Source organism: Prosopis cineraria, unplaced genomic scaffold (genome assembly GCF_029017545.1).
Source record: "Prosopis cineraria cultivar Desert tree isolate PC_DT_omini unplaced genomic scaffold, ASM2901754v1 PC9, whole genome shotgun sequence".
NCBI classification, from domain to species: Eukaryota; Viridiplantae; Streptophyta; class Magnoliopsida; order Fabales; family Fabaceae; genus Prosopis; species Prosopis cineraria.
In genome coordinates, this window is record NW_026555340.1 from 28,153,662 (window position 1) to 28,163,742 (window position 10,081).

At 31.8% G+C, this 10,081-nt stretch overlaps 1 protein-coding gene and 1 non-coding gene across 6 annotated transcripts; both read right to left on the reverse strand.

The window, feature by feature from the left end:
• Window positions 1-1,527: 1,527 nt before the first annotated feature.
• On the reverse strand, window positions 1,528-1,611 carry LOC129321152 (small nucleolar RNA R44/J54/Z268 family). Its single transcript, XR_008595940.1, has one exon. It is a non-coding gene; the product is annotated as a small nucleolar RNA R44/J54/Z268 family (small nucleolar RNA).
• A 3,081-nt stretch (window positions 1,612-4,692) lies between these two features.
• Window positions 4,693-9,060, reverse strand: LOC129319273 (agamous-like MADS-box protein AGL65). 5 transcript variants are annotated; one of them, XM_054964283.1, is made up of 12 exons: window positions 8,927-9,060; window positions 8,396-8,581; window positions 7,525-7,584; window positions 7,423-7,441; window positions 7,234-7,298; window positions 7,132-7,144; window positions 6,970-7,031; window positions 6,063-6,159; window positions 5,824-5,871; window positions 5,618-5,745; window positions 5,106-5,490; window positions 4,693-4,926 (listed from the first exon to the last, which is right to left on the reverse strand). In XM_054964283.1, exons 2-12 carry the CDS (start codon window positions 8,578-8,580, stop codon window positions 4,924-4,926), a joined length of 1,065 nt encoding a protein of 354 aa, XP_054820258.1. In that variant the 5' UTR covers window position 8,581; window positions 8,927-9,060; the 3' UTR covers window positions 4,693-4,923. The 5 variants fall into 5 exon arrangements, with proteins under 5 accessions (XP_054820258.1, XP_054820259.1, XP_054820256.1 ...); XM_054964284.1 differs by having other exon boundaries at window positions 5,618-5,739; window positions 7,132-7,147; XM_054964281.1 differs by having other exon boundaries at window positions 7,132-7,147.
• Window positions 9,061-10,081: the final 1,021 nt, after the last annotated feature.

Sequence of the window (10,081 nt, forward strand, 5' to 3'; positions counted from 1 at the left end):
AAAAGACTAATGAACCTTTTGGAGCGGTTTTCCACAACGAAACATCGGAGGCAATGTCATGCTCGCATAATCCTCAAAGTTTGAACACAACCTTCTCATCTTCAAAAAGATCATTCTTCTTTGTGCCGTGTTGGAGCGTGGAGACATGAGTTATGCCTTCTCTTTCTTCGATGGGTCGAAAAGCCAAACGCGTTTCTCTGAAACACCACGATCAAGGGCTTCTACGAGACCACTAAACCCCAAAGAGAAACCAGATAATTTCACCCTTGCTTTCTTGCTTAAAGTTGCTGGGCAACTGAGGTTTGTTTTTCTGGGGAACCAGTTTCATTATAAACCCTTAAACTTATCTGCCCATGCTTATGTTGAGAATTCTCTCATGCATATGTATGGTATGTTCAAGGACCTTGACACTGCACGCTGCCCATTTGATAAAATGCCAATGTCGATTTAGTGGCTTGGAACTTTATCATAGACTTTCATGTCTGTTGTGGAAACTAACAAACTCAAAAGACATAAATCAAAAAACTTCATTAAAGGCATGCTTAGACAGCCAAGGTTTGTTAATCAAGTACCGAGTGTGATACCCAGATTAGAAACACTAGTTCAATAAATTGCCTCATCACCGCACATTGCAGAAAACAAAATAAAAATCAAACACAAAACAGAATCTATATAAATTTCAGCCATATTTGAAGTGAGAAGTTGATGGTTTTCTTAACAAGCAAATTCCCGTAAACAAATAAAAAATCAAACTGATTACAGGCCTTCATTATTACACCCGTGTAGAACGCTTTATCACATGAGATACTTCCTGGAGCCCAAATAACCAACAGTCTTCAATAGAGAAATCATTCGAATCTCCATTATTAATCATAAGGCTTTTATGCAATCCTCTGTTGGCCTTTTTTCACTTTCAAAGGGTAATACATATAAAATCATGCATAAAATTCTAGACATTTTGAATTGTCACAATATCATTTGTTTTTTATTTTTGGTTGGGGGGAGCTTCTACCTTAGATCCTTTGAATTGAAAGCATCACTCAAGTACGTGCAATTTAAGAATTAAAAATTGTCGATGAGTATGCAACATAAAATAAAGACGACGCATTCCTACTATAAAGCAGCCTCAGCATATCTAATAATACATGAAATTCAAGTATATCAACAACCAAAACATCATCAATAATTGACCTCATCATATACATGGTTGGTGGATGGGTTTATCCACTGTAAAAATCAATAGACATATGGAAGCTTCAATTGTGATTATGAATCTAGACGTCCCTGTTTATTCACAAGCCAATTAATGATATCTCTCATGTCCTGATAGAAAACTTTTTGTTCTAGAGTTTATCAATATTGATCTCTGTAGCTTAAATCTATCTTAATGCTGGGTCTTGTAGGAAGAACTGCTCGTAAACATAAAATAAGGGGCACTTAGGCTTTTTGTCCTAAATAAACCATAAAGACTTAGAAAATCTAACATCCACCAAAAACTTAGGTCTATCAAATAATGCTTGATAAAATTATGCATCAAAGATTCCCAACAGACAAATCATCATTCTCTTATAGAGTGCTAATGTCCCTGTCTTTGTTATCAGCACCTGCACATTATATAATTGTTAAAAAAATCTTGAGAGAAACATAATCTTAATATGGTGCCTAAGCAAAAGTTTTAATCATAGTAGAAATCATTAATGGCAGAAACACAGAAAGAATCCATAGCTCTGATAGTCATTGTTCCCTAATTCAGTTCATTTAGCTATAGCAATAGTTCTAACAAGTTAACAACAACGCAATAACTAAGACTTCAAATAAACAAAACGTAATAGTTGAAGACCAGACTAAATAGAAAGTAAAAGCTTCTATTATATAATAAAGAATGAACTTACAATACAAAGGTAGCAAGCAGATTTCATATGTAGGACGCATGGAGGCTGGTCATTCAATTTCAAACCGCAAAACAAAGGCCTTTTTCATTTCCAAAACTTCTAAGAAAAGTGGAGGACGAATGGGTGCCTTAGATAAAAATTGATATCATGAAGAGGTAACTCTCAAGAGCATATTTAAATTCATCAAAAGAGGGCACATGTGAGATAGAGTAGAGAAAATCAATCATACGAAGATACAAGAGCAAAAACCAAAACTTTCAAAGATAAGACTGGATCTCTAGCGAGAAAAATAGAAAATCATATCGAGCAATTTTTTTCAGTTACGAATTTATATCCTTCTGTTCAAAGCCTGTTCGAGACATTGAAATTTTTTTTTATATCAAGTATTTTTTGAATGACTTTTAGAATGGGCACTTGAACACTTCAAACAACACATTCCGCAATCCAAGTTAGGGTTTAGGAGCACGGACATTTAAATTGAGATGAACAACTAGAGAAATTAGGGCACAAAAGGATGCTGAATGAAATCATGGCCTCTAATCTACCAGAAGGCTCAAGAAAGGGCATATCTATTTGAGCCTCAGGTCTAGGATGGGCAAATCTTTCATAGAAAAGTCCCTTGTAAACTTTTGAAGTCAAGGTCCCTTGTAAACTTTCAATATATAGGGATGTAGCATGCAAGAGGTATGGGGATTGATACCCCGCACCTCTAGTTTTGTTTACCTTTTTTTTTTCCTTTCTCTTCACTTTTTATCATAAATGAAAGTAAAAATTTACTATTATTTAATGACATGATTTATTCTTGCGCAAAATTTAATATTGAGAAGTACTGATAAACTTTTTTTGAACTTTTTTCCCCTATTATCTCTTTGATACACACACAAAATTAAGTGAAATGCTCCATTAAATAAGGACAAACATGTAAGGTGATGTTAATTTATAGACTTTAATTAATTTATTAGGGGTGTAATTTAATTACAAATGTCTTTTTTTTAAGGAGAGAGTATTGGATATAATGATATACTATCAATGGACATTCATGCTTCAACCTGGTGCTAATCACAAAAGTGGATACAGCTGGGGATGTTTGTAGAGTTTCAATTAAAGGGTCAAGAACAAATTGGATGGTGATGTCCAGGAACTGGGGTCAAAATTGGAATTATTGTGTTAGTATTAATATGACATTTACGCATAGGGTTATCATTAAAATGAGAAAGGCTTATTTTAAGATGTTCATGTATCATTTGATTTGTGTCATAGGTACTCTTGTTTTGCTATCTTTTAAAAATGGCAGAGACAATCCATGTGGTGGTGTCTTGAGTTAATGAGCTGCCATATTTAGTTTATATGGTTTGTGATAAACTTCTCTATTTCTATTATTTGCATTATACGCACCTTGAAAATGAAGAGCTTGATACGCATAATCTATAGATGTTGAAAAATAAAGGGGTCCTATGTGAGTAGGGGTGGAACTAGCCTTGATGTTAAAGGGGGCCAATTTTTGTTAAAAAAATACTTCCATTAAAAAATATAAGACATATTTAATTAAATTATAACTTGAAATGAGATAATTAATTATTTTTAAATTGATACCATCTTTTTATATTTATTCTTATTTAATATGGTGTCTCTTTTGAAGATAAATGATTGAGTGATATATTTATTAAAGGTATTTTTAGAGAAAAAAACTCATTAAATTACACATTAAAAACTAAAAATATCTTATATTTTTTAACATCTAACCTAAAAAAATATCTTATATTTTTAAATAAAAGGAGTATGTATATGTATAAATTGTTAATGAAAGATAAAAGAAAAAAATTATGATAAAAATTTTAATGACATAACTTAGATAAAAAACTATTTTCTCTCTATCTTATAAGTAGAATAGGAAGAAATATTACATAAGTGTATATATATATATATTGCATCTATGTATACTTGGATTCTTTTATCATTTATGAAACTTTTTTATGGAGTTAAATATCAGGAGACCCATGTATATGTATGGGAAGAGGTAGAGAGTTAGGGGGACATGGCCCTCCCCACCATATAGGTAGTTCTGCCTTTGCCTATGAGAATGATTTGGCATGTGGTTATCCTAAACATTTGGATTTGTGCACTAGATGGACTTTTTTGCTATTATTATTAAAAAAATATACAACATGAATACAAGATATAATGGTATTTAGTATGTTAACTAATAATAAGAAAGGGAAGTGCATACTTACCAAATCTAAATCTGTGATCACAGATCTTTTTCTAGCCAACAAGGTTACAAAAACAAATATGCAGATACGTTTGAAAGAAATATATTGGTTCAAGAGCCAAAGTACACACACAAAACCACCACACATTCGTCTTTCCCCTATTCCTTCCCTTATCATTGGTCTTGGTCGAAAAACATGGCCAATGGAAAGGAAATTATCGATGGTAAATGCCTCCCCTCCTCTCTCTCTCTCTCTCTCTCATGCATGCATGCTCGTAAGTCTGAGCTAACCTTTTGCTTGAATTATGAATGGTTGCAGGGAGATTAGTAATGTTGGAATTCTTAAGATTTTTGATTCAAAACAATGTGACAGGAAAAAGATCACGTGACAACCTCTTATAGTGCCTATTAGACTTATGGAGAAACACTATCATCCAAGCACTGAGGGGTAATCTTATGACGATTAATTTTTATAATGGATGACCTATTGATTTCCTTGTACAGAGGAACTAACATGTTCATTGCCCTTGCAAATAAACTAAATTTTTTTTTCACAATTCCTAATGCAATAGACACTTAAGTCTCAAAAGATGTATAATTATTTTTCATTCTGTACAAAATTCAAATTTACAGCCCAAATCTATTAGATTTCAATAGCCTGTACTCAAGTTAGTCAAGATAACCTAAACTCTACAACCTTAAATAGTATTTACAACTAATACATTAGGTGGCTAAAGCTCCCACAAACAAGTCTACTTTTTGCAAGTTTGGATTGTCTCTTTCGTCACCATCTTTCTTCATAAGCGGTAGCTATACTTTCAGTCACTGAAAAACATATGAAACTAATTATTAACCAAAACCACTTATTTATCAAAAATATCAAACTACAAGCTAGCACCAAAAATTAGAAAATAGTAAATATTTTTAGGACTAAGAATAGTTTTAGCAAATTCAAAAATCTATATTGGACTAAGGACTAATCAAATGAAAAAATGATTACTTACTTGATGGTAGCCATTCTCATTGTACATGGCAATGCCACAAGGTGTAGAAGTAGAATTCCAGAATTGATGTCCATTTTCAAAGATGGATTTAGGCAAATCAAAACTGTTATTAACTTGATAATCCACAGGGCTTGGTCTACCATTCATAGTCGGATGATGCTTCTGTTCCTCACTATCCAGTGGTGGTGGGTATGAAAACTGCTCACAACGTTGTGTACTCAAACAAGCACCTTCATTAAACTCATTTAAGGTACCACCACTACCTTGACCTAAAGTAGCAACATGAGGTGAGTTGCCAACCTCAAGTTTGGCAGTGCTTATATAACCAGAATAGCTTGGTAGTGAAACATTAATGGAGCACTCGGCATCTCTATTGAGATTATCACTGTGTATTATACAATCAAATAAAAAATGGATCATAAAATGAAAAACATTAAAGAAAGCCTTCAAGGAAATAATGTACAAGTTTTTGCAAACTAAAAATGCAAGTTGCATAATAGGAGTAAACTTACCTAAATGGAATAAATTTTGGTTCAGAAGGTAGAATCAATTGACTATTATCATTATTTAACAGCCAAGCTAGGGGTTGGGCTTCTTGTAGACTGGCCATCATCAGGGGTAAAGTTATGCCTTCCTGTAACTATGAAGTAAAACTATATCAAATAACATTTATCTAGGAAGAGATATAGTGAGAAAGAAAGGGAACAACATGTGCTACCTGGTTAGTGCAATCAAGTGACATTAGTTGGTGTTTTCCCAAATTTTCCTAACAGTGAAAACAACTTGTCAATGATAAGATATTCTAACTTACTATTCTATTAATAGCAAAGATTCTCTAAGGCATGTAGTTATGCCAAAATCCTAATCATTTTTTTTTCAATAATTTTGCTCATATATGAGGCACTTGATGATATGGAATAGAGTGATATAGTTAGCCAACACGAAACAAAATCATACCTTACGTAGACATACTCGATTGATTAACTCCCTTAGTAAGTCTTCCATTTGCCTAAGATGTTCAACATTATTGATCTTTTCTACATTATTCCAATAGCTGAAAAATACAAACATAACATAAAAATCCTTTATGATGGCTACTTGGGCGTTCATCATAGATAAAGTATGCATGACTGAGAAAGAGACCATACCATAAGGACAAGTAAATTATTTGATGAAAATCAAAAGCCACATAAGAAGTAGTCTGAATTAGATGCAATTAAATTAAGGAGAATCATATCTAGACAAAAGCTCTACATCCATGCTTCTTTCTTGAGATTTTAAAAGAGGACAAACTGTTGGGTGAGGATTTAAGATTTCATTTTGTTTTTTCTTTTGGACTCTTTATAGTGTAATATTTCTCTTTATCTCTTCTAAAGACAAAAATTATTTTATCATTCTATCAAGATCTTACTTCATAAATAAAAAGTTCAATTGTTAAATAAACATATTCCAAAAGCCATGATGTCCATGACTAGTACTAATTATATGATATTTCAAACACAACATTAAATTCAATCCATGATTTATTTTCCTTAAAAGTGTCTTAGATAATATCATATGCAACAAATGTAAGATAGCATCATGGATTACAAATTCAATTATGCAATGAAAAGGTATAAATTAATGTCATCACAGGGCATACTATATTTAATAAACTATTTTTCATATAATATAGTTAAAGCTTTTGAAGCAAGCATTGAACCTAATAGGCCAAGTTGAATGAATAAATAGTATAATTTTACAAGACAAAAAACTATAAAGCAACAATGGCCTTTATTGAACATTGGTCTGATGGTAGCAGCATGAATCACAAGAACAAAAATAAAAAGCAATACTTTTACAATTAAAAACTCCAAAGTTGCACCTCAATCTCTGGTGTACTTCAGCAAGCTGAGCTTGTAGCACTCTCAAATGATGAGTCAATTCCTACACATGGCAATTTAGCTTGGAATATTTTGTTGCATAAATGGCAACTTAAGATTCTCAAGTTAAAATGAACATGATGATGTTCATAAACAAAATGTACCTCAACTTGTTGGCTGCTGTAAGAATAAAGGAAGCAAATTGAGACCCTTATAAGATCTTATAGAGGAAGAAATTGACAAATTTGTCTATCACATTCACTTACCTTGAACCTAAGAAATCTTGTATTTTTACATCATGATCCAACTTCTTAAAGGTTTTTTTTAGTGCCTATAATTTAAACAAAACCAAAATTTAGGCGTCACCTCTAGTTGAGAAAGGAAACATTGAATATTTCCTCTAACAAAAGCAATCAATCTAAAAAGCTTAGATAAGAAGGGGAAAGTCATCATACTTCAAGGCTTTCCAATTTCCTGTTCAAATAGTAAGGCGATTAGCTCTTTTATTATCAAGATAAATGGGGAAAACATAAATTTTATCGTCAATTTTCACAAACCTCTTGGCCCTTTCTTGTGGACTTAGTTGAGCAAATTTTTCGATGACCTCTTCAAGATTGCTGAAAATAATAAACAATATTATTATGAACATTGAGCCCACAAGTAACTACAATCTTGGCTTTGACAATACAAGTAACATCTGGATTCAACTTGACTAAGCTTGGGAGGAATCATTCCAATTATGGTTGGAATGACCTGATGTTTTAGGATGAATTATTGTAATTGAAACAAAATATACTTCCATGCCTTGATTTCTTAGAGATTAAAAATGAGTTTCTTCTCATGAATGAAAATGATGTAACAAACATAATCAAAGCAACATGATTTAACATATAAAATTTTGTTTACCACTTGTTAATATTTAATGGGATTACTTTTAATATTTAATAAAAGGAGTTTCTTCCCATGAAAGAAAGATGATCTAACAGTTAGAATTAAAGCAACATAATTTAACATATACAATTTTTTTGGCCACTTATTAATATTTAATAGGATTACTTTTAATCATGTTACGCAAGTTGTTGTGCTTGAGCAATGTAGACTTCCCAGTTCCTAAAATAAAAGAGAACTATATTAAATGCACGTGGCATGAAATATGATTTAGAATAATATCTCATCTTTCTAGGTGACTTTGCCTCATAGAAAATATTTTTAAGGGTTCTTAGAAGTTGGAACAATAAGGATAATTCTAAAACGTATATTAGGATTAGAAACCATTGAAGTTGACCATAAGTGATGTATCAACTATTGCCAAGCATGCAAATCATGAAAGGATATCTGGCTCTGTAGTTCTTCTTAGGTGTAAGTCTTCAACTTATTGGCAAAGGTTTCCCCCTTAATAGGAAAAGATGACTTTATCATTGATATTACCTACGCTCTCCTTGTAGTAATATAGGCTTCCCTGTCGGAGAAAACATGAGAAGGGCAATGTCTATATCACATAATATTGACAATTCCTTGGCTTTCTTCAATATTCCACTCTTTCGCTTTGAAAAAGTTACTTGTCGATTGCTAATGCTCTCTAATTTCTTTATCTTTAGTTTAACTCTTCCCATCCTGTAAATCCAGTATGAGCATGTTAAATACCAAGCATATAATCTCAATGTCCATGAGCAATAAAGAGAAACATCATTAATTGAGCACAAAAATATCGAGAACACTTTTAAAACAATATATCAACTTGCTAAAATTATTAATACAATTTAAGAGAAAGCAAAAAGTTCTATTACAAGTTCTCAAAACTACCAAAAGTTTATTATTAAGACATATTTATGTTTCTTTATAGAAACAAAGAGCGGAGAACCATGTATCACGTACCTTATGAATCTTAGAAAATGAAGGAAATAGACCCAACAACTATGATGATAATAATCACAAGACACCTACTTGAAGAAAATGAACCTTATTGAGATTCTGAAGATGATATATAGATCTTCTCGATGTCACCTAATTAGTGCCCCTAAATGAAAATGTCAAACACATCAGAGAAAACCATAGCGAAAGCAGAGTTAGAAGATGAGGTAACTGCAAAATTGATGAAAGAAGAGAAGGAATTTAAATGAGAAATGGGAAAGCAGGGGGGAATAGAAGAAGAGAGGTGAAGAGGGAGGTCGAAAGACGTAGAGATGGATAAGAGGGAAGAAAGATGAGACGATGGGCGTAGCTAGGATTTCGGTGAAAAGAAATTAAGGAACCAACCAAGCTAAAGACTTGCTTGAGGTTATATGCAAAGGGGCGTTTGAAATGGACGGTGAGATTGTGAGAGATGAATTGTTGGCAACTTTGCAAAGAGTTTCCTACCAAGAAAGCCTTTTCTCTATTTCATGTTTCATGCAGATTCTGTTCTGTTTTTCACATTTTCCTTCCATGGCATTATGAGACATACTTTTTCGCCAAACAGCTTTTTATTATTTATTACCCTTCTTCCATTTTTCCCCCACCTTGTAGGCTTCTAGATATAATTTTTCATATTTATTATCATAAAGTACATGTATTCTTATGTTCAATTAAATAATTTTGAATATTATTATATTATTTATATATTATAAATAATGTGGCTTGTGTAATTGTATAATGCATGGAGCTGCTTAGGTAAATTAAGGAAAAACATAACTTTAAGTCTGTATGTCACTCATATTTTGTTATTGATTCTTATGCTTTTTTTTATAATGTTTTTGGTCTTTATACTTTCATTTTTTTATTATTTTACATCCCTCCAAGATTCTTATACTTTATTTATGGAGGGATCTAAAACAATAAAAAATAAAAAATATAGAAATTAAAAATACTGAAAAAAATACAGGAACCAATAACAAAATGTGAGCAAAGTACAGAAATTTAAAATTATATTTTTTCTTAAATTAACATTATATGAAACTAGTTAACTTAGCATATCATGAAGGGATCTTTTAAAATAGCATTTTTAATTAAGGGTCAATTTTGTTGAAAAATCTTTCTCAAAATAATAACTTATACAAAGTAATTTATTCATATATAGTGGGATATTATAATTATTGTTATTAATATTAAATATACAAATTAGAATAAATCAAATCA